General features: G+C 38.8%; 1 protein-coding gene across 4 annotated transcripts in view; it reads right to left on the reverse strand.

Annotated features, from left to right (window-relative positions):
* Positions 1–25,560, reverse strand: part of EPB41L4A (erythrocyte membrane protein band 4.1 like 4A) — a 267,439-nt gene that overhangs the window by 77,157 nt on the left and 164,722 nt on the right. For all 4 annotated transcript variants that reach the window (XM_043920178.1, XM_043920176.1, XM_043920177.1 and 1 more), the window contains exons 8-11: positions 24,172–24,260; positions 23,496–23,559; positions 7,035–7,126; positions 5,670–5,747 (exon numbers count right to left, since the gene is read on the reverse strand). In XM_043920178.1, the coding sequence (XP_043776113.1) occupies positions 5,670–5,747; positions 7,035–7,126; positions 23,496–23,559; positions 24,172–24,260 (323 nt within the window). The remainder of the gene's footprint in view (positions 1–5,669; positions 5,748–7,034; positions 7,127–23,495; positions 23,560–24,171; positions 24,261–25,560) is intronic.

The raw sequence follows: 25,560 nt of genomic DNA on the forward strand, positions 1-25,560 counted from the left end.
GACGTTCTCAGGAGAATATTTTATGAACTCGATCTCTTGCATCTTCTCAAACCTAGAAAAGCACTACGATCATTAATGGAGACATCTGCTCCTCGTGACTAGCAGCAAGCTTCTACAGAGATGTGTGTTTGATCGCACACATTCCCTTAGGGGCAGGTCCTCAGAGCTATCTGAAAGACCATCGCTCAGCCTCCAGTCCTCTCTCTACAAGCACCAAATAAAGCTTGACTCACAGCTCTCATGTTGCACTTTTTTTTCCCCTCAGCTGACATAAGGAAGATTTTTCAGAGAGAGAACCAAGAAAGAAAGAATTTATTAGAGGAGGAATCAGGTTTGGATTTAAGTAGAATGATGGGCTAGAAACTGAGGATGCGGATGTGGTCAGCTCTACAACTAAATGATAAAACTGTGTTGGGTTCAAGTACTGAGGGCAAAGATTCTACATGAATCGACACGTCCTCGTGCTGTACTTACGAGGCAGGTCGGAGAGCCTCTCCCACTGGGCCACTTGGTGAGACCGTGCTCTGAGCCCTGTGACACAACCAGCCACTGATTCAGCCCACCCCACCTGTGCCAGCAAGTACCCAGAAGATTCAGAGCAGCCAGAATCCCCCGGCACAGCACTACTTCCTTATGAGTCTATGAGGAGGCAACAGCGTGAGCTTTCCCTGGGGATAAACTAAACTTCTTAAGGAACCTTGTAATTTAATTTGCTGAATTTTAGTCAACATTCATTCTACTAAAAATTGATTCCACAGCTGTTGAATTTGAACCAATAAATGACTCTTGGATTTCAAGGAAAGTGTCATTTAGGTACAGAGAAAATGCATTTCTAAGTGACTACTTTGATTCACTATAAGAAGCACCATCTAATGGGAAAAAGTCTTTTAATGGCCTCAACCTATTTATCCTACATTTACAGGATACATGGCAACCCACTCCAGTGTTCTTGCCTGGAGAATCCCAGGGACGGCGGAGCCTGGTGGGCTGCTGTCTATGGGGTCGCCCAGAGTCGGACACGACTGAAGTGACTTAGCAGCAGCAGCACAGGATACATATTGGTGAATCTCTCCCCAAAAGAGACCAAATGAGACTGAAAAAAGCCAAATTTACCTCCTACACATGTCTGTGAAAACTTCCCCTCCTTACTACCCCATTCATTTTTATAAGAAATAGAGGCCTGAAACATTCATAACAAGCAATTTCTCATCAGGCTAACTGGGGATGTGACTTACTATGTGGAGTGAAAATGAGTTTCTATCCATGAGTATATATACTCCACATTCAAGACTTCATGAAAACCAGGGGGAGGGCAGCAAGCTGAGGGGCAAAGAGTTAAGAGGTTTGCTTTCACTTGAAATTTAACTATATTTCCCTGCATAAATAGTGAAAATGTATTATATAGAAATCTAATAATGTTATTTGATAAGAAAAGTATCATTTATCAACTTTAATTTCGCTGTTGTTACATATTAATATATTGTTAATAAGAAGCTCTGGACAGTGGGTTCAAATTCCAGCTATGTCATATCCTAGCTCTCTGACCCCGGGAAACATTACTCAAACTCTCTGTATCTCAGCTTCCTTATGACTAAAGCAACAATAATACCAATGACCACTTTATAGGCTTATTATGAATGTTAAGTAGGAATGTTTCTAAATTTTCCAGAACAATGTCAATCACATAAAAAATTACATAATTACTAACTAAATACAAGTAAATATATTTTAAAAAATTATTTGAGAACTTTCAACAGTTTTAGCTATTCTAAAGGTAGTACATAAGGTAATACAAATAGCAACATCTCTCCCCTGAAAATCTTTTCAAAATTCTGTATAGAGAGCAAAATTCCATTATTATAAATGATTTGGAGTATGACGATAAGATCTCCTTGCAACAGACTTAATCTAAGACTTGAATAGTCTGTACTTCATTGCATGGAGGAAAAAATATTTGCCCTAAAAACATAACCTAATGTGTGGACTACTGAGGCATTTGATAATAAGATTTTACTTTATTATTCAATTTTTCCTCACGGCTTGTCTCTCAGGAATAAAGGAGAAATGAGAAAATCATATCACAAGACTAATAAAACTGAAGTCCAGGGACAAAAGCTGACCTGGCAGAGGCTGCACAGGACCCAGGACTGGAATAAGCTTTCTATCCTCCAGCTGGCCAGGGTGGCACGGCCTGGCAGCTCAAGAGAAGGGACATTTACTTTAAAGCTACAAGCCTGGTTCAAAGCTCAGCTCTACCAGAAATGTGTGGTCTTCAGGAGGCTATTTCGTTAATCTCCTAGAACCTCACTTTCCTCGTCTGTATTTCTATTGTTCATCTTATTCCCTAGCAGAAATACCCCTGTATGGTATTCTCAGTACTGCCTTGTAACAAAAAGCACTGGGCAAATGCAGACTTTCAGCGCTGGTACAAGTGTCCCTACATACCTGGTGGCTGTCCACAGTGACAGGACAGAGCTCTGTCCCCGTGCCACCCACGTGCCCGCCCCTCGCCCTGTGGCACACATACTCCCATTCCGTGCTGGGAGGCCCTGCCAGCAGCCTGCCTCAGCTCCAAAGTGAGGCTACAAACAGCCATTGGCTAGGTAGAGGCAAGAGAAGACGACGCCTGGGCTCGAATCTCAACTCTGCTGCTCACTAGCTAAAGGGCTTTAGTCCAGTTACCTTAGACTGGGGGGCTCCAATGTCTTGTCTATACAAACGAGGATAAGTCCCCTTGGACAGGTCATTGAGTGTATTGAATCAAGTAACACACATGAAAGCACGTGACACAGTGCGCTCTCAGGAGAACTGGATCTCTTTCATGCTTCAAAACTGCAGCAAGAAGGCTATCAGGGCGCTGGGGGGCGGGGGGTGGCTCTCAGGTCTAAGTCTCATTTCTAGAGTGTAAGTTCCACACAACTCATTCATTCATCCAAACCAGGAGTCCTCTACAAACTTACAACAGGTAGAGGCAAGATTAGCTTTTAAGGGGCTCAGAGAAAGAGAGAGCAGTATATAACAAAATATTTAACCAAAGACTTAATCAATCTCTATTTCAGATTATTGGTATCTGATAATAAAGCAATAAACGACTTTGACTGTCAGATTTCAGCTCAATCTTTTCCCCAAAATTTAATTTTGAATTTCTGAAAGGATTGCCTGTCACATACCACTAAAATTAAGTTTCCCCCTCTAAAGTAATGACTAGTTCTTCTCAAAGATGTTGGAATCTCCTTGGTATTGTGCAAGCCCTAAGATGCAAAAGAGAAAGTAAAGACTAGAACTCTGTCTTTCTCTATCATACACTCCTACACACACACACCCCACTGTAAACACAGGTAGAGTTACACACATAGACAGCTACACTCACACACCACAGACACTGGTTATGCCATTCACGATCCCCCATGCTCTGAAAGCCTACAGGGTAAAGGAAGGAGTTTCTGTTCCCAGAGTTCTCCCTTCATTCTAGGATGTCTCCAGAACGTCTCAAAACAAAGGCAAGGGCATACGGTGTTTTTTAAAGGTTGGCCGTTATTACTTTTGACAATTAACAGTCATGTACTGGTGACCACCCAGTAGTCAGAGACCCATCCCTGCCTAAGCCTGACTCTGGGTAGTGGGATGAAACAACCTTCCTCCAGGAAATGCATAATGTTGGTGCTTCCTACATACAGACACTGAGACTTGAATTTCATTAAGATTTACTAAGCAGTTAACACTGGCCACAAAATAAGAACAGATTTAGCAGAGCTTCCAATTTGCAAAAGTTACCGTTAATTATTTTTGTGGAAGAAATTATATTTAATATGCAAAATCCAATAACTTCCTAATAGTAATTCCCAGAGCGACAGCATTTGCATTTCAATAAATTTGAAAAATCAGGTGTGGTAAATTTGTGGAAACCAGCTACAGTGTATGTTAAACAGCATAATTACAATTTTGACATTGTGAATATTAAGATAGATGCTTTATCACTGGCTTCATTCAGTGACAAAGAGACAGGTGTACACATTCACTCGATAGCCCTTGAAATGTGTTATATCCCAATGGGAAGAACAGCCCAAATACTGACTATGAGCTGCTTTCCTTAATATAAAAGTAAATACTCTCTCCTTAAATTCCTGTAATTATATCATTATCTAGGGAAAAACCTTGATAACTTAAAGTTTAAATTTTTAGATTTCAATAAATATTTTCCTACAAATACCAAGAACATCTATAATATAATAATACTTAAGTGTTAAGTCAGTGAATGAGAAAACATCCAAGTGAATATGTAAAGATTAATGCACTGAACATTTAATATTAATCACTCCTTTATTGATTATCCCTGGTTTCAAAGCAAGATTCTTTTTAAAAGTGGTTCATAAAAGAAAGGAATTAAAATCTGGCATATCTTGCAAACACTTGACCCAGTTTGATTTTTAAATCTCCTAAGCATTTCACTTGGAGATGTCTCAAATGGACTGACAGAACAGTGTCCTGCCTCCCAAGTCCCATTTCTGCACCCTGCTTGGGTTTTAGAGGGCCTAGGACCATCTCCCTGCCTGAATAATACTGTAGCTCTCTTAAGGCAGAGGTGTTAGTTGCTCAGTCGTGTCCGACTCTTTGCGACCCCATGTAGCCTGCCAGTCTACAGTCTCTGTCCATGAGATTCTCCAGGCAAGAATACTGGAGTGGGTTGCCATGCCCTCCTCCAGGGGAATCTTCCCAACCCAGGTATTGAACCCAGGTCTCCCACATTGCAGGCAGATTCTTTACATCTGAGTCACTAGGGAAGCCAAAGGCAAAGGTGCTGAAATCTTATTCTTTGCAGCTCTGGGCACCTATTATCCTGCCTTCAACATCACAGGCTCTCCAGTTAATAGAATGAATTGAAACAAAACAAATCTTTTTCAAAACATAGAAATTTTCCATTTTCACAAGCTCCTGCCTGGCTGCTTGACAATCGGGCTTTCCCTGCAACGTGCTAACAGTCTGACTAACCGGTGAAGGCACAGGCTCTGTCTGGAGTTAGACTGCCAGATAGTGAGCCCAAGTCAACGCTTCCTGGCTGGTTTCTCTGAAAAGTGACTTGTCTCTGAGCCTCAGTTTCCTCACACAGTATGAGGATAACATCAATAAGACTGCAGTGATTAAAGAAGCAATAAATGGGATACATTTAGCACAATACATGGCACTTGACATTGCTCCATAAAGTTAACATATACTTGCTAGCATTACTATATTGTAGGCATTATACTACAGAAAACATTTGACCCGTGATATACAGATTGTATTTACAACAGAGAATCAACTGAATATCCTAAGGATGCCAATAAACTACTATTCAGAACATCTGCTTTGTTTCATAATCACAACATAATTGGCGATAACTGATAATTGGATCAAAATGAATTTCTGAAGATAGTAAGCTCTACTACATTCTAAAAGCTCTATACTTAAATCAAGCTAATGTACTCTTTAAATAATCATTAAACCTAGAAAATCATTTTTTGTCAAGAAAGTTTAATAAACTGTTATTGCCTATCAAAATCATTGGCATTGTGAAAAAAAATCAGAAAAAAATCAGATCACAAACTTTAATATGTATGCATGCATCTGGATGGTTAAATATACATTCATATACACACCCACACACCCCAGAGGAAAAAAATGCCATTTACCTATACCGGTGCTTATAACTCATGGATCCAAACTTGCTGAGTTTTCTTGACAATGAATTTGATTCATTTTGTGGCATTCTAATGAATTTTTAAAAGAAAATTAGAAAAAGACTTACAAATATACTTATGTAACACTTGAGCAAAAACTACATAAAAATACGTAATAGTGCAATACTGCTTAACACAGTTGAAATATTTTACTCAGTCTACATATTGGCAAAAAATAATAATTGATAATTTCAAAGCTAATTGTTGAAACAACAACCACATTCTAGTATTTTATACAAGTATAATATCAAAATACTCATACTTCCTGAAGACTATCAAATATATCATCACCCTTACAAGGAAGCTTTTGCTGTGAATAAATTTAATTTCTCTACTTAAATTCTCTTGGGAACTTTGTCACTATGTTCATCAACCCAAGTCAAGGTTCTCATGGCAGTTAATCATATCTAATGTCATGGTTCACTCTTCTTCGTACTTTCAACATACTGAGTTCAACTTTCAACATAGTTCAACGTACTTTGTACATTCAACACACAGCTCCAAGTGGAGTTTCTTGGCCCAGCCCCAGTGATGGAGAGGTAATGTCTCAGACGTTCTGGGCTACATCCCTTTCTGAATACAAACTCCTCAAAAGATGTGGATCATTTTATAATGCTACTCCTCTAGCATAGTATTATTTGGAAAAAAATGTTCTATGTAAATCAAAAAGAAAAAAGGGGAAGAATTATTCTAGTTTTAAATTTGAAAACCAAAAATAGTTTAATGTATAATATTACCTGATAAAATTTAATTTTATCTTTACACCATAAGAATGTGAAACAAACAGTAACCACACGACCCAGTGGTCAGGTCTCTACCTGCATCTTAAGTGACCTCCCAGGAGCACACAAGGCGGATGCCAGCTCCTCATTCATCACAACATCTGCCTCCCTTACAGGAGCCGTTTCCCCACGCTCCTGTCCTCTGAGTGCCGGGAAGGTCCCACGGCACGGTCCCTTTCCTCTCTACTGTTTCCACAGGTGACCTCATCCCTTTGGCTTATTGCCTACAAAATTTACATGACCAACCTTGGTCTTTTCTGTAAGCTTTGCATACCCAGCCACCCATTGCATATTTCCAGGCTAGGCATTTCAATTTTAGTGTGTCCACAGCAGAATGCTTAACTCCCACCAATACCAAAGCTATCTTTTACATAAATCTAAAAATCAGTCATCCTTGATAAACAAGCAAAAAAATCTACATACATGTGCATGTAAAAAAGTTAATAAAAGAGAAACACTTCTAAATTTCTTCTAAGGATAGAATTCTTGTTATAAAAGCAAACACAATTTTCATTTATTAGGCAAAGGAACATACCTAAAAAATGTATGATATTCTACACTACACTTCCAAAGATGCTTGCAAGCAGTTTTACTTCGAGCTTCAAAAAAGAATGAGGTTTCACTGCACTAAGAGAGAAAAAAAAATGAGAGAATATAAATTACAGACCATAACATTTTTCAGATGACAGCCACCTTCTAGGTGCCAAAAATTCAAGTAAGCAGAGAAATCACTGTTAACATATTAAAAAAAAAAAGAAAAAAGAACAATTATGTCCTGATAGAATTACAAGACGTAAGTTCCATGTAAATTTCCGCACCATCCCCTCTACTGCCTTTTCCTGCGTCACCCGTGCCCACGAGTGCTCAGCGGTGGCATGGGAGCACCGAGCGCCCTCTGCCAACAGTGTGTGCGCCAGCGCAGGGAAACACCGACCATGGAGACCAGCTCCCCAAAAGGAAGACACGCACACATCGGGTTCCCAGCTGTATGTTCTCAGGGACGTACAGGCCACACTTAAATGACGGAATCTGAAGAGGGGCTGCGAGGAGGGGCGACATCATCACTGCAGTGTAATGTGGGCAACTTACTCCCTTTTGCATCAAGCTATTGGGTGAAAGAAATTAAATGTCATGACAGACGTAAAGTGCCATATACTAGATATGCAATTAATTTTAACAATTATTTTAATCTGGTAGTTCCTTATCTATTTTATACATATACAATATCTATTTTATACTTATATATTTTAATACATAAGAAACAGAGGCAATATAGATGTAATTTGAATTATACAGGAAAATATACTATTTTTTTAAGTGACTTAATAGAAAACCAAGCAAAATACAGTATCCATACTAAAATAATAATAAACCACAAGCTCTGTGAAGTTACATAATTGCTAATTTAGTTTCAAATAAAAATCAAACTCAAGTCACAAATGCAGAAATGCCCGTGGAATAAGGTTTCCATGGATTCATAAACACAAAATTGTCAATGCGGAGGAATAACTGAAATGATTCTTCCCCCTTCACACATCCTTTTAGCAAGGACAGAACATTTATATGCAGGAAATTTCTCCCAAGTCCATCTAGAATGAGGCTGCCCAATTTAGGAGTTTATTTGCGAAATGAAACGGTGTGATGGAAACAGAGCCAATCTATGCATGTTACAGCAAGACAACCTGCAATTCCAAACTTCGTGAGGTGGAGGGAGGAACTTAGGCAAGTCTAAGTTTCTGAGCTGGGTGCAGCAAAGTACTAAAACATAGCAAGTGGAAAGAACTGGGGGTTTGGATGGCAAAGGAATGGACGATAGCTCACGCTATTTTGATTTTGAGGCGCCCATAGAATTGGGAACTCCACACGCCTGGTGGGCCAGTAAGTATCAAGGGCAGGCTGAGGAGAGAGGTCGTGTCTCTAGTATAGGTGATTTTACCCGAGAATGTAAAACAGTCTGCTCAGGGAGAGAGCACAGATAATGATGCGATCACAATGAAGATGCTCATGAAGGTGGAGTGGGAAAGGTCAATATGGACCAGGAGGCAATGGTGTCAGAGAGGCTGGGGGAGAGGGCAAGTCTCAAGTGACCCAGAAAGGTCACGGGGTTTGAAAAGAGGTCACTGCATTTTATGGGGAGAAATCTTCAGTGGCTTTCATGAAAGGAGTAAGAATTTAAAAAGTAGAGATGAGTAAGAAAAGGCAATGAATTTAGAACGTGTCTGCCTCAAAAGCAAAAGAAACCAGAGGGGAGCGGTGGTAAAGGGGCGCAGAGGAATCACAGAAGCTCCTTGGAGGCAGCAGGGAGACCAAGCGTCCTGTCAGGAGATGGAGATGCTGAGAGGAGGATTTTTCTTCTTTCACTTTTCCTTTTTAAATACATACACGTGGTAAAAACACCAAAAGTTACCAAAGTGGTTACACAACGAAAACTAAATCTCCCTTTCACCATTGTCCCCAATTCCCCTCCCCAAAGGCAACCACTATTAAGAGTTTCTTATATAACAGTCACTGGATTATCCAATATATAATGCACAGGTCATTAACTTGAAGATAATTTTTTCTGGCTGTGTGTCAGGATAAATAAGATAAAGTCAGTACACGGGACTTCCCTGGTGGTCCAGTGATTAAGACTCTGTGCTTCCACTGCAGGAGGCATGGGTTCTATGCCCAATTGGGGAAGTAAGATGCAGCATGTCTTGTGGAAAAAAAAAAAAAAAAAAAAGCCAGTATAAGACAGGTTCCCTCTGGTGGTTAGTCACCAAGTCGTGTCCAACTCTTGCAACCCTGTGGACTATAGCCTGCCAGGCTCCTCAGTCCACGGAATTATCCAGGCAAGAATACTGGAGTGGGTTGCCATTTCCTTCTCCAGGGGATCTTCCCCACCCAGGGATCGAACCCAGGTCTCCTGCATTGCAGGCGGATTTTTTTCCAGCTGAGCTACCTGGGAAGCCCCAGGCTCCTCCTCCCTTGCCCCAACTACCACCTTCCTCAATATATCTCTCTGTCAGCAACTGAAGCACTAAGTGTATCAGATAGGACCAACATGCTGGGCATTGTTACTGACATGAAATGGTGGCTGCTGACGACTACTCTGTGACAGAGACACCTTCATGTTTTACCAAGAACATCCAAAAATAAGGTGGAATTGACATATTAAATCGAATTTTCACAAAGTGATTTAATTACATATATTACCTAGATTTCCAAAAATACAGGGGGAAAAAAAGCATTTAAACTTGAAAATAAAGTAAATCTCCTCAAACTTTTCTTGGACTGGTATTCACTCTATTCTTTACAGAAACATCTGCATTCTTTTACTTTTCACATAGACACCTGGTCACAGGAAATCTAATATATTTTTTAAAACTATCATCACCTAATGATTCAACCAGATTTTAAGATTGGGTTTTCCCAAGTTTCCTTGTGAAGAAGGCAATGGCAACCCACTCCAGTATTCTCGCCTGGAAAATCCCATGGATGGAGGAGCCTGGTGGGCTGCAGTCCATGGGGTCACTAAGAGTCGGACAAGATTGAGCAACTTCACTTTCACTTTTCACTTTCACACATTGGAGAAGGAAATGGCAACCCAATCCAGTGTTCTTGCCTGGAGAATCCCAGGGACGGGGGAGCCTGGTGGGCTGACGTCTATGGGGTCGCACAGAGTAGGACACGACTGAAGTGACTTAGCGGCAGCGGCAGCAAATTTCCTTGGATACAAACTTATTAAAGGAACAAACGAGTTTCCCGCAGGCCCCCTAATTACTTCTGCCCCATGCAATGACAAGTATAAACTCATTCCCCATTCATACAGGGCTTTAACACCAGCTGCCTGGATTTTGCCCCACTGCTAGCAGAATGATCCAAATACTAAAAGGTGAGTTGATATAAATAAATTATAAAAGAAAAAAGAGCCAGGTATTCTGAATAAATTCTATGTATTTTTGCCACTTAAAATAACTGCTGACATGAATGTAACTGACGTGATATTTAAATGTCTTTCTTTTTAAAACTTCCCTACCTGCTAAACCTTTTCCAAAAGGACATGGACAATTAGCACCTTTCCATTCGTTCATATAAACACAAGTAGCTGCTTAACTTCAGAAATTCATTCCAACCAATTGCTAAAATACTTTATCCAACAATCCAATGCATGCTTTTGGCAAAATTTTTCAAATACCTTCATAACTCCAGTCATTTCATGCCAGAAGCAAAGCTATGGTCTCAATCTACTTCTTTTTATTTTATAAACAGACCAAGCTTAAGTCACCTCTAACTCAGATAACACATGGGAGTTCATCATACTGTGGATCTCTAAGTAAACGGGACTCAAAGTCCCAATCCCATCATTTGTAAGAATTCAGGACCCAGATCAAATGGATGAATTCCCAACCTAACTCCCTCTGTTTTTCTCACTCTTTACCCATCTTTGCTGGCTGTTTCGCTTTGCGACTTTGAAGAAATCAATCTGTTTTGAGCCTGACTTCTCTGAAGTGCCTTGAGTTTACTGACAGGGTCATGGAGGTGCTCATGCTGTAAGAGGCTCCACAGTTACCTCTCCCTGGGCTCCAGCTTCACTGCCTCTCCCGTGCCCAACAGCCTCACCACACAGAGCCCTGCTCTAGCTGGTCCCTCGCTCCTGCCTTGGGGAGCACCCACAAATGGACAGTTTGCCTTCCCCAGCTTCCCTAGAACTGCAGGGATAAACACCTTCTCAATCCTGTCATTACATATTCATCCCATCTCCAAGGTCAACTGAAGTAACCTAAGGGACACTGCAAAGGTCAAATACTTAGAAGAGATTAGTACTTCTAACAGTGGTAAAATGCAATCATTACATAAATATTGGAAAGGCCTACAGCAGAGAAGCTCCTTATCAATGATCCACAGAGACAGAGAGGAGAGGCTAAAAAGAAGTGCAAAGATTACAAGACTACAGTACTATGGGATCTTTTTTAAACATTCAACTTCTATAAGATTTATATGTACTTGGCAATTGTGAACCTACTTTAGGCAGACAAAATAAAAACCAGGGGACTAATAGCAAATGACTGAAAGAACTTAATTACTGATAAAGCAAAGGAAGGCAAATGGTAGAAAGGAAAAAACTTTATTCTTGAACTAAAAATAAATATCAAAGAAATATCACAAAATTTTAAGTATTTTGAAAAATTTTATCTTTATAAATGGTGAGCCTAAATGTAAAATTAAATTACGTTTGTGTATGTGAGACAGTGGGCACAATATTTTAATCACTTTCCCCATATTTTCCACTGTTTTATCATTCCAAGTGCAAAGTCAGATAAAGAATTCAAGTAAGTTCTGCAATAAAAAACTATCAATCTTGCTATTAGTTGGAAAGGAAGGAAATTATTAGAAGGAAATTTGAAAACACTGAGTAAAATTTATCTTGTTCTTTTAACGTTATCTTGTTTTTTCTTTACAGAGTGCTCTCTAAAAAGTGACTCTTAAACATTAATGTCTCATGATATTGGCATAAAAAGAGTTCTACAGTCAAGTAGGGTTTGGTTAAATGCTCAGACCTTTTAATGAGCATTGTGATATAATTTTGCACTGTGAATCCCCAAGAGTCGCTAAGGTAGCTGGTCTTTCGCTGATTTATATGAGCAAAAACTTTATTTCTAGAACTGTGGCTTTTATACACTAAACACCCCTACACACACATCAGTTATTTTTAAAATTCCTTTTGAAATGCACATAATATGGTTTGAATTAAAAATCACTGTGCATTTCAACAGAGCACTGGAAGAATAAGATTAATTTCCATTCCTACATATATGTTGTATTTTACAATAAAAAAACAAAAACGGCAAAAATATTCCAGAACTCTTTTGTCTTCTATGTGGGTAGTATTTCAAATTATATACTAAACATGAAAAACCTTTTTACCTCTTTTACAAAGAATTAATTGCTTAATGAATAATTGTTTATAACTCTTTCTAGTTCATAGAAATATATATTAAAGAATTTGAAGGGATGTGTTAGATTGTGTTGCATCTCCCCGTTTTCCTTTTCCTCCCAGGAATTTAAAGGAGAAAATAGGAGCCAAAACATTAGAGAATGTTTATATCATGTTTCAGTAAACTTCGAAAACTATTCTGTTGAGCTTACTCTTCTTCCTATTTGAAAAAATTCACAGATGCAAATCCAGGATTCCAGATGGCTTGCTTTTGTTATTGTTTTTACTCTATCTTTTCTTCATCTGCTCTTTAAAGAAACTGTAGAATTTCCTAAATGTCAGCATTTCTTTCTTATACTTGCAGGTTTCATTTTTTCATGAAAATTAATCCTTATTGCCAGTCTTACAAATGTTTGAAAGAATTTAATAACAAATGTTACTTAAGCTTGTTAAAATGAAGGCATACCTGGCACTATCTACTGATATTCTTAATGTAGAAAATTTTTATAGCAGAATTTAGACATTCCTTCCAAACAAATGGCTCACTGAATTACGGAAAAACATACATAGTAGCAAACGAAGCAAAGGAAAGTCCATGGGCCTGAAAAAGACCTGAGCTCCCCTTAATACTGTGGCATCAGCTACTCACCTTTCAAGAGCAAGTGCTGCTGAGCCCTTTCCTGGGCAAAACTCTAAGTGCATGAGGGCAAGACACTTCCAACACAGAGACATGGACTAGGTGCTCACTACAAGCCCAGCTTTGGACTGGGTTCATTCACAGTACAACCTCACAACAACCCTGTAAGCCATTTTATCATCCTCACTTCAATGATGAGAAAAGGGAGTTTCAGTGTTGTTCAGGAAATTGTCCAAAGTTAGAGAAGTGAGAGTTCTGGGCTTACATTGTGCTACTTGACCACAAATAGTTCATCACTGAGTCTGAAAGAGTCCAAGCCAAACTGTCATACGGCCTCAGGATCCAAATGTTACCAATAGAGTCACACATTTGAACATTTACAGGAAAATACAAATAGTTCAGGTTCACTCATACATTGCAGGTGAAATGTACAATGGCACAGAAACTGTGGGTAAAGGCTGGGGTATAGGAATAAGGCAACACCTAATATTCACACATGTACTTAGCCTCTAACTGAGCATTCTCACTCCTGAGAACATACCCCGAAGATAGTCCTCCAACAATATAAAAATACATATGCACAAAGTTATTGACTGAAGGAAAAATACATAATTGCGAACTATCAAATGACCCAGCATAAGAGATTGGTTGAGTAAATGATTTTATAGACACTCAATGGAGTAAATGCAGCTGTACAAGAGAATAAGAAAGCTCTCAATGACCTGATATAGAGATTTCTAGGAGGTATTACTAAAAGAAGGAAAAAGCACAAAACCGCATACAGGGACTTCCCTGGTAGCCCAGGGGCTAAGAATTCACCATCCAAAGCAGGGGACGCAGGTTTGATCCCTGGTCAGGGAACTACGATACCACATGCCAAGAGGCAGCTAAGCCTGGGTGCCACAACTAGAGAGAAACAAAAAAACCTGTCAATTTTAGTGGTGCGCACAAAGGAATTCTGACACTGCTTGAGATGTAATTTTAAGACCGAACAAACAAGTAAATGTGTTACTGTCGGGAGCTAAGGTTCTCAAAGGCAAAGAAAGGCTATACAAATATGAAATGAGGAAAAGAAGAGCAAGCCCTGTGGGGCTGGATGGAAATTGGAGGTATGGCATGAATTTACGATTTCTAAAATATGTAGAAACATGTTCATTTGCACACATGTGTATGAATGTATGTATTTATACCTGTACATATATGTATATTCATGCATGTATTCCCTGGCATTGTCCACTAGAAAGTCCAGAAGCAAAGTCATCCCAGTAGCAATGACCACACTGATACCCAGATCTTGACCCTCCCCCACTAAAAGGAACCAGGGCTCTTTGGAGAAATGACTGATAACAAGGTAAATGCAGGGTAGGTACAAGATGTACCTGAAATACCATGAGATGCCAAAAAAGGGAGAAAATGACCAAAACAATGTTAGGAGGCATGTCAAAAGGGCTCCCATTGGCCATATCTAGGACAATTACAACACCAGAATAGCTAGGTACAGTAGTGCAATGGAAACCACTGGAAAAAATAGGAGTAAGTCCATGCTGATAACAGAAATAAATAAAAAAGAGAAAAGGTGAGGCTCTCACAGTAGAATGTCAAGGACTGACTGATAAATGTGGAGGATATAAGTGTATATATACATACACATACACACATAATTATGACTGATTGAAGTTGTACAGCAGAAAAAAACACAGCACTGTAAAGCAATTTTCCTCCAATTAAAAATAAAATATGGAGGCAGTGGGAGAGCTAGAAAATCAGCATTTTGCAAGCATCACAGTAAAAGATTTAATCAGGAAAGAGTCCTAAGTCAATGTTAGATAGATGTAACACCCCAGGAGAGTCACAACTTCACCTGGGCTGCTTTCCAGCTGAGAATGCAGAATCTCATCTGATTACAGTGAAATATCAGACAAATACGAAAGTCTACAGTTGACCCTGGAGCAACAGGGAGTTAGCAGTGCCAACCCCTACACAGTCGGCCCTCTGGATCCAGGGTTCTGCTTCCACATGTTCAACTAAGCACAGATCAAGAAGTACCTGTAGTATCTATTTAGTGAAAAAAATCCATCTATAGGTGAACCCATGCAATTCAAACCCCTTGATATTTAAAGGTCAACTGTATTTTCAAAAAGTGGGGTAGAACTGTATTCTTCAAAAAATCCCCCATCCATCATAAAAAACAAAAATGCTACTAAAATGTTCTAGATTAAAGGAGGCTAAGATGATTCTACACTGGAGCAGGAAAATACTATTAATATAAAGAATGTTATTAGGTCAACCAACAAAGTTGAAAAAGTATATTTCTATATATAAATATAGAAAAAGTAGATAACAGAAGTATTCTATCAACATAAATTTATTAAGTTGATAACTATGCTATGGCCACGTGAGAAAATATTCCTATTCTTAGGAAATACACACTGAAGTATTTAGAGACAAATGACACATGGAACATCCAGTCAAATCACTCAGAAGGTAGTATGCATGTGTAGAGAAATAACAAAAACGGAAAGTGAGTAAAATGCTAACAAATGAATGTAAGTAACAATATACAACCCTGTTCTTTGTAGCATTTTAATCTTTGCAACTTTTCATAAATTTGGAATTGTTCTCAAATAAAATCAAATTTTAAAACTCCATAGTTCTGGAATTGAGCTGCAGGAGTTGCTTGTATATTTTTGAGATTAATTCTTTGTCCATTGCTTCATTTGCTATTATTTCCTCCCATTCTAAAGGTTGTCTTTTCACTTTGCTTATAGTTTCCTTTGTTGTGCAAAAGCTTTTAATTTTAATTAGGTCCCATTTGTTTATTCTTGCTTTTATTTCCAATATTCTGGGAGGTGGGTCATAGAGGATCCTGCTATGATTTATGTCAGAGAGTGTTTTGCCTATGTTCTCCTCTAGGAGTTTCATAGTTTCTGGTCTTACATTTAGATCTTTAGTCCATTGTGAGTTTATTTTTGTGTATGGTGTTAGGAAGTGTTCTAGTTTCATTTTTTACAAGTGGTTGACCAGTTTTCCCAGCACCACTTGTTAAAAGAGATTGTCTTTTCTCCATTGTATATTCTTGCCTCCTTTGTCAAAGATAAGGTGTCCATAGGTGCATGGATTTATCTCTGAGCTTTCTATTTTGTTCCACTGATCTATATTTCTGTCTTTGTGCCAGTACCACACTGTCTTGATGACTGTGGCTTTGTAGTAGAGACTGAAGTCGGGCAGGTTGATTCCTCCAGTTCCATTCTTCTTTCTCAAGATTGCTTTGGCTATTCGAGGTTTTTGTATTTCCATACAAATTGTGAAATTATTTGTTTTAGTTCTCTGAAAAATACTGTTGGTAGCTTGATAGGGATTGCATTGAATCTATAGATTGCTTTGGGTAGTATACTCATTTTCACTATACTGATTCTTCCAATCCATGCACATGGTATATTTCTCCATCTACTGTGTCCTCTTTGATTTCTTTCATCAGTGTTTTATAGTTATATATATATAGGTCTTTTGTTTCTTTAGGTAGATTTATTCCTAAGTGTTTTATTCTTTTCATTGCAATGGTGAATGGAATTGTTTCCTTAATTTCTCTGTTTTCTCATTGTTAGTGTATAGGAATGCAAGGGATTTTTGTGTGTTAATTTTATATTCTGCAACTTTACTATATTCATTGATTAGCTCTAGTAATTTTCTGGTGGGGTCTTTAGGGTTTTCTATGTAGAGGATCATGTCATCTGCAAACAGTGAGAGTTTTACTTCTTCTTTTCCAATCTGGATTCCTTTTATTTCTTTTTCTGCTCTGATTGCTGTAGCCAAAACTTCCAAAACTATATTGAATAGCAGTGCTGAGACTGGGCACCCTTGTCTTGTTCCTGACTTTAGGGGAAATGCTTTCAATTTTTCACCATTGAGGATAATGTTTGCTGAGGGTTTGTCATATATAGCTTTTATTATGTTGAGGTATGGTCCTTCTATTCCTGCTTTCTGGAGGGCTTTTATCATAAATGGATGTTGAATTTTGTCAAAGATGCTTTCTCTGCATCTATTGAGATAATCATATGGTTTTTATTTTTCAAGGATTTTTGCATATATGTTCATCAGTGATATTGGCCTATAGCTTTCTTTTTTTGTGGCATCTTTGTCAGCTTTTGGTATTAAGGTGATGGTGGCCTCATAGAATAAGTTTGGAAGTTTACCTTCCTCTGGAATTTTCTGGAAGAGTTTGAGTAGGATAGGTGTTAGTTCTTTTCTAAATTTTTGGTAGAATTCAGCTGTGAAGCCGTCTGGCCCTGGGCTTTTGTTTGTTGGAAGATTTCTGATTACGGTTTCAGTTTCTGTGCTTGTGATGGGTCTGTTGAGATTTTCTATTTCTTCCTGGTTCAATTTTGGAAAGTTGTACTTTTCTAAGAATTTGTCCATTTCTTCCAAGTTGTCCATTTTATTTGCATATAGTTGCTGATAAGAGTCTCTTATGATCCTTTGTATTTCTGTGCTGTCTGTTGTGATCTCTCCATTTTCATTTCTAATTTTGTTGATTTGATTTTTCTTCCTTTGTTTCTTGATGAGTCTGGCTAATGGTTTGTCAAAAAGTGCACCAAAGAACTAAACAGACGTTTCTCCAAAGAAGACATACAGATGGCTAACAAACACATGAAAAGATGCTCAACATCACTCATTATCAGAGAAATGCAAATCAAAACCACAATGAGGTACCATTACACGCCAGTCAGAATGGCTGTTATCCAAAAGTCTACAAGCAATAAATGCTGGAGAGGGTGTGGAGAAAAGGGAACCTTCTTACACTGTTGGTGGGGATGCAAACTAGTACAGTCGCTATGGAGAACAGTGTGGAGATTCCTTAAAAAACTGGAAATAGAACTGCCATATGACCCAGCAATCCCACTGCTGGGCATACACACTGAGGAAACCAGAATTGAAAGAGACACATGTACCCCAATGTTCATCGCAACACTGTTTATAATAGCCAGGACATGGAAGCAACCCAGATGCCCATCAGCAGACGGATGGATAAGAAAGCCATGGTACATATACACAATGGAACATTACCCAGCTATTAAAAAGGACGCATTTGAATCAGTTCTAATGAGGTGGATGAAACTGGAGCCTATTATACAGAGTGAAGTAAGCCAGAAAGAAAAACACCAATACAGTATACTAACACATATATATTGAATTTAGAAAGATGGTAACGATAACCCTGTATCTGAGACAGCAAAAGACACACAGATGTATTGAACAGTCTTTTGGACTCTGTGGGAGAGGGCGAGGGTAGGATGATATGGGAGAATGACACTGAAACATGTAAATTATCATGTGTGAAACAAATCACCAGTCCATGATACAGGATGCTCGGGGCTGTTGCACTGGGATGACCCAGAAGGATGGGATGGGGAGGGAGTTGGGAGGGGGGTTCAGGATGGGGAACACATGTACACCCATGGCGGATTCAAGTCAATGTATGGCAAAACCAAAACAATGTTGTAAAGTAAAATAAATAATTTAAAGGAAAAAAAAAGAATTTATTAAAATAGAAAAAATAAATAAATAAAACTCTGTAGTTCTAATTAAAGCATGAAAGGAATGCCTAGCTTGTGTAACCAAGACCTCTTGGGCTTGTTGACGAACAGTGTCAGCTCCTGGCCACCATCACTTCCCGTGTCCTCTTCCAAAAGCAGGCAGAGAGTTCAGCCAAGTTGTTCTAATTACTTGTGGCCAGAGCTGCCAGAAACCTTTTGGTTCTACATCCTGTCACGCTGGGTGGGTTTAGCTGAGGTCAGTTCCACGATGTATTACATGTAAATATAATCACAGCATCATTTCTTTCCCCATTTATTCAACAATGTGCTTAGTACATGCCAACTTCTGGGCCTACTGTGGAGACTACATTCTCCCCTGTTAATGAAACCAAGAAATTTGGGTATGATCCTAAACTCCTCCCTATTTTCACAAATCATTCAATCCGCTACCAATCAGAAACAACTTTACCTCCTATTAATATAAAGAATATTATTATACATGTCTCCCAAATGTCCCCATTTAAACATCTACCAGACATCTGAGATTCAACATGTTAACTTTATCTCCCATATGTCTCCCAAAGGTCCCCAATTAGACATCGACCACACATCTGAGACTCAACATGTTAACAGTGGGCCTCCTGATTTTCCCCCTGAGCCTCTCTACTCACAGCCTCCCCCACCTCCCTTGATGGCAGCTCCATTCTTGCTGCGGTTGGTGCCAAACACATTTAAGTCACCAAGTCATATTTCCCCACATCCATAAAACCATGTGGCTGCATCCAGACCCAACAGCTTCTCAGCACTTGAAATATTATGACTCTGGTCCAAGTCACTATCTTCTCTCGTCTGGATTTTTGAAATCAGCATTACTTATTGAATGAGTGAACAAGCAGCAATCTTGGCTCTCAGGGCATTCAGTGAAAATCAACCATTTCATCCAAACTTTTAAAAAATGTAAACTCAGGTAATGAACACATTCTTAAAACCAAGAGCTAACATACATGTTGTAAAACAATAGTGGTGTTTTCATTAAAATAAAAAACCAACCAAGAATTCTTTATATGGCTAGATCACTTGACACTCTTCTAGATGCTGTGACCAATACTATAAAATACAAAACTTTATTAAATAACAGAAACAAGAGTATAAACTAATTTTACCTGTGACTGATATAACTATATAGCTATAAAATGTGTATGTATCAAATTAAAACTCCTGACTAAAACAAAAGAATTCAACAAAACATCCATATTTGAAATAAACATAAAATTCCATAGCTTTCACCTCTATCAGCAAAAAAAAAGTTATGAGATATAAGAAGAGGAAAACAATGTTAACTGCAACATTAAGAAAAAACACATAACCAAACATTATGCAGGCACAACATGAATATATATGATAAAAGGAGAAATATTTGTGATATGCTATTAAGTATAAAAACTGTGTACAAAACCACATGGAGATGAAACATATATACATGCCTATATACATATATTAAATGTTCACTCTAACGGGGCAAAAATCTGGAGAGTGTACCAAAGTAATAATCATAATCACTACCTTTGAAATCTAAGTTACTAGATAATTTAAATTTTCTTCTTCATAGTGTAACTCCCAGATTTCTACAATCATCATGTAAGATTTTTCTTTAAACCATAGTACCTATTAGGAAGCTTAAATAATGCATAAAAGTATTTATACTAATTAGCTTCCGAACCTGTCAGAGGGATAAACTTTTATAAAACCAGTACTTAGTTACAGACAGCTATTTGCTATTTGCAAAGCAATATATAGACAGATCATAAGTACACATTAAATATTGTTAATATTTATTAAAATATGTCAATGTGTTATGTTGGGCACGGTTAATATTTAAAAGTGGAATTGGACAGCATTAGTGCCACAGTGAGATCCCAGGAAAATATTTTATCTACAGGACATTGCTATTCTTTTGGGAACTCAATCTTTGAATTTGGCCCTAACAGCACTTAACACACGTAGTTAAGTCTCTGGAGCAGTCGACCAGAAAACCAGCAGAATAAGGCCCTCAATCATTTTTCAAATTGATGGTGATTATTGTTCCAGGTAATAGGTTTCAGGGGGCTTATTTAATCTGTGATTAACAGTTAGGCCTCCATATTAATCAACTTTATTCTAACATATAAATCACCACCTCACAAAGAGATGCCGTGGTAGAGAAAGGAGCAAGACTCTGCAAAGCCAGAATACTCAGGAAATGGTGGGCTTTGGTTAGTGTATTATTTAATAAAACAAAAATTTATTTTTTTAATTTATTTTAATTGGAGGCTGATTACTTTACAATATTGTAGTAGTTTTTGCCATACATTCACATGAATCAGCCATGGGTATACATGTGTTCCCCATCCTGAACCCCCCTCCCAACTCCCTCCCCATCCCATCCCTCAGAGTCATCCCAGGGCACAAGCGCTGAGCACCCCGTCTCATGCATCGAGCCTGGACTGGCGATCTGTTTCACATATGATAATATACATGTTTCAATGCTATTCTCTCAAATGATCCCACCCTCACCTCCTCCCCCCAAGTCCAAAAGATTGTTCTTTACATCTGTGTCTCTTTTGCTGTCTCGCATATAGGGTCATCGTTACCATCTTTCTAAATTCCATATATATGCATTAGTATACTGTATTGGTGTTTTTCTTTCTGGCTTACTTCACTCTGTATAATAGGCTCCAGTTTCATCCACCTCATTAGAACTGATTCAAATGAATTCTTTTTAATGGCTAAGTAATATTCCATAGTGTATATGTACCACAGCTTTCTTATCCATTCATCTGCTGATGGACATCTAGGTTCTTCCATGTCCTGGCTATTGTAAACAGTGATGCGAAGAACATTGGGATACACGTGTCTCTTTCAACTCTGGTTTCCTTAGTGTGTATGCCCAGCAGTGGGATTGCTGGGTCGTATGGCAGTTCTATTTCCAATTTTTTAAGGAATCTCCACACTGTTCTCCATAGTGGCTGTACTAGTTTGCATCCCCACCAACAGTGTAAGAAGGTTCCCTTTTCTCCACACCCTCTCCAGCATTTATTGCTTGTAGACTTTTGGATAGCAGTCATTCTGACCGGGGTGAGATGGTACGTCATTGAGGTTTTAATTTGCATTTCTCTGATAATGAGTGATGTTAAGCCTCTTTTCATGTGTGAAACAAAAATTTAAATCCCTTTGATTCAAGCATGAGTTACACGGGACCTGCTCTGTCACCTCACTAAAGACCCCAGCCACTAACAGAGCCAGGAGCACACGGGGCCTCAGGACACACAGTGACGAGCGGTCAAGCTTTCTCAGAAGTGCCAGGGCACAGGGCCGGAGCTGTGTGTGTAGGAGACCAGGCCACCCCCGGAGACTGCCATTAAAAAATAAAAAATCACACAATGACACCAATTTTATTGTTGTTTTCGCCTAATAATGAAGAAATGTAAGAAATTGAAAGTTCAAGTTAGCTGCAACTTTACCAAACATTTATCTCAAGGCGGCAGAAGGCATTATAAGGCAGTGTAGTAATAATGTACAAAGAGTTCACCGAAGGACCTCATTCACAAAAATGTTAGGTCTCAATGGGAAAATGACTTTGAATAATAGCAATGTTTCCATGAAAAAGTCTTACCATTTTATTATCATGTTTTGTTTTTTTCCCCTCTCAAAGCCATGTAGTTTGTGAGGTCTTAATTGTAGTTCCCCCGATCAGGGACTGAACACAGGCCCCAGCAGTTGGAAGTGTGGAGTCCTAACCACTGGACCGCCAGGGAATTCCTGCTATCACATTCCCACTAAACACTCTGATAGCACGTCACACGATTCTGGGAGCGATCACTGCATTTTTTTCGAGCAGAACAAGCAGCAGTACCAAGTTTTCTGCTTTGGCAGCCCACCATCCCAGTCCATCAGTTCACTGACCAGGTGACAAGTATTTACTGAGCACCTGCTGCATGCAGGACCCTAAGCCAGATATTATGTTCCAACTGCGGTTGCAGCCACTTTTCTTTCTGTGTCTTAGTTCGTGGCTGCATCAGCAGATTGTGTTTACCTCTTTTTACAAGTATCTTATTAGAAAGTCAATTCAACAGCATTCACTTAAATTCTGTTCAGCATAAAGTTAGTACTAAAGAGACAGAAGGGTGGATTCTCCTACATCATATTTTCACCTGCGTATCCCATAAACATGAATTATAGTAACAGCACTTCAAGGAAGCATTATTTTCACAGGGAGATTAAAAGGAAGCTTTCATATTCTTGTCTTCTTTTGCCCGGTTTCCTTAAAACTACTTGTCAAGGCACGAGAGCACCCTGAGGCTCTAACAAATCCTGTACCTACTACCCAAGCAGTCCTGGAGGTCTCTGCCAAGCTGCAGCAGGACGGTCAGCATTTTTGCACGCTTGGCTTACACTCCCTTGAAAGCATCTAGAATTTCTCATCTGGTTTACCTACCATGCTCAACTAGGGAAAGAACAGAAGTGTGACTTCCTATAGATTGTTCAATTGACTTTGAGACAAAATTAGGACATGTTTTGTCCTGCATTAAGGTTGCACCCTTCTGATTACATGAATCTCACCTTCACAGACAATACTAAAGAACGAATAATGATAATCACCTCCTATTCTCTCCTGTGCCCTAGAAAGGTTATTTTTTTTCCCCTTAGTTAAAACTGAAGTGACATTTCTCCATTACCAACTCATTCATTTATACTCACTTCCCCTTCCCTTCCTTGAAAAGGAGTTGTTTACATGAGTCAATTAACCTGGTTCCATGTGGCCGGAGCTGAAGAAAACATGGCAATTTTACTTTACTCGGTCTTCTAAGTTATCAATGAGCAGACAAAGCTTCCCGTCTCAGGGAAGCCCAGCACTAAGCACAAACTTACATCTTTTCCCAGTACTCTGAGTTCAAACTGGGTCTCCTTGAAGTGAACCTTTGTAATCCGAGGCCTGAAAAACAGAGCAGATGGTGGTGCTATTGCTGCTTTTAAGAATTAATCAGAAATTCAGAGAAGTATCCAGTGGGAAAAAAAGACTGCTCCTACTGGCCCCTTCCTAGGCTGCTACATAGGCTGTACAGAGTTCCCTGGATATCCTTTGCTCTGGACACCTTCCTAAACACACTTCCTTCTCACTCTGCTGGGCTTCTCCACTGAATGCAGGCGAGCTTGGCATCCCCAGGCCCTGGCAATGCGGCCTTTCCAGACACAGTGTAGTGCTACGGGCTCCCCAATCTCGCTCAGATCCTTCCTCATTTAGAGTCAGAACTCAGGGCGGTCCGGCCCACAGTTCCCCAGCACACACTGGAATGGATAGGAAATCCTACTATATACAGCCTCCATGGACAAGAGAGTCTAGGATCAAAATACCTGAAATTTACAGAGAACATATACACTGAGATGAACCAGAAGAAAACTTTTACCCAGTTTCACTCATTTATTATCAACCACTGGAAATGTCTGTTTGCTTTTCCCCAACACTTTCAATGACATTCAAGTTCCATAAGCCCAATACATACAGTGCACAACTTTAATACCAATTCTGCCCTCAAGTTAAACTTACCAGAAATACTTTCCCACTTGCTTTTTATTCTTATAGACAACAACACCAACTGGAGTTAATCCTAAAAAATACTCAGATTTGTTTTCTCCCTGCAAAAACAAACATATGCTTGTAACCATAAATTTATTCATGTAAAGACTCTCTGTCAAACTGTAATTAGCCATATGCACATTATCCGTTGCATAAATACCGGATCTGGTTTTTCAAAGACATCAGCTTAGAAAGCTAGTTAAGCTATCATAGTAGCTAACTTGCTGCTCATTTTTCCCCAAAGTTTTTAAGAAAACTGTTCTTAGTGTATTCTAACTGGTCACCTCAGTTCATTAAAAGAACCTGGACCACCTACCAATCAGGCCACTGACTGATTCACTCATGTTGCTTCTATGGTGGTGTTCAACCCCAGCTGCATATTAACTGGAATCCCCCATGGACCTTAAAATGCTCTTGCCTGGGTACCATCATAACAGGTTAAATGGGAATCTGTAAGGATGGAATTCAGGTAACAAAAACACATATATGTTCCAGGTGATTCTCCTGAGCAGCCAAGAACTGACAACCACTGGCTGCCCTCAAGGGCCCTTTTCAAGGACTTATCTTGATCTTACTCTCCGATCTGGACAATCATGAGGCCTGGTTCACCACCATCCTCCCCAGAAATCTCAGTCAGTCACCTGCATGATTTTCTGAGGTCTCCAGCATATGCCTTTCTATTTTCATTCGTGACTTAAGACTGCTCAAAAATTTTTACATATGATCTCTTCTCGTAAAGACTGGAAACCTTTCATTTCTGGGCAATAACAAATCCCAAGTAAGAAAATGTGATTCTAATTGAAAATGTCACAGAGTGCATATCAGTCAGGGAATTGAGTTTGTATTCATCTTTTTTCGATTCTAAAGTCAAATAACAGCCTGCAAAGCCAAATTCCCAAGGAACATAAGATAAATATATTTTCAAAGAAAATCAGCTGTAGCCTATTTTTAGTTCTATTCAATTCAATTTTAAAGCAATGTATGGAAGATACTAATGAATCTGATTAATTTGCCATAAATTTCCACCTCCCACTGAAAATGTGGTTTTTGAATTAGGATAAACATTACACAAATATAGAGGTATTTTACAGAAGACTCTCTTTATACATTCCCTATAAAATATACTTTTTAAAAAACTGAAAACCTAACAAGATTAATGTGGCAAGAAGAGAAAAAGAGAACTATTCCACAAAGTTTTAGAAGTAGTTTTAAAGGACAGGAGGATGGAGCATTTAATGGTTTAATAAGATTAGATTATAATTTATCAGGGAACAACTACTTCTACCAAATATGTAACTTTTATTGCCATATTAACAGTATACACAGGGATGCTTCTAGTTTTTTACAAATAATATGAAA

The sequence above is a fragment of the Cervus elaphus genome, chromosome 12 (assembly GCF_910594005.1).
Source record: "Cervus elaphus chromosome 12, mCerEla1.1, whole genome shotgun sequence".
Taxonomy (NCBI): domain Eukaryota; kingdom Metazoa; phylum Chordata; class Mammalia; order Artiodactyla; family Cervidae; genus Cervus; species Cervus elaphus.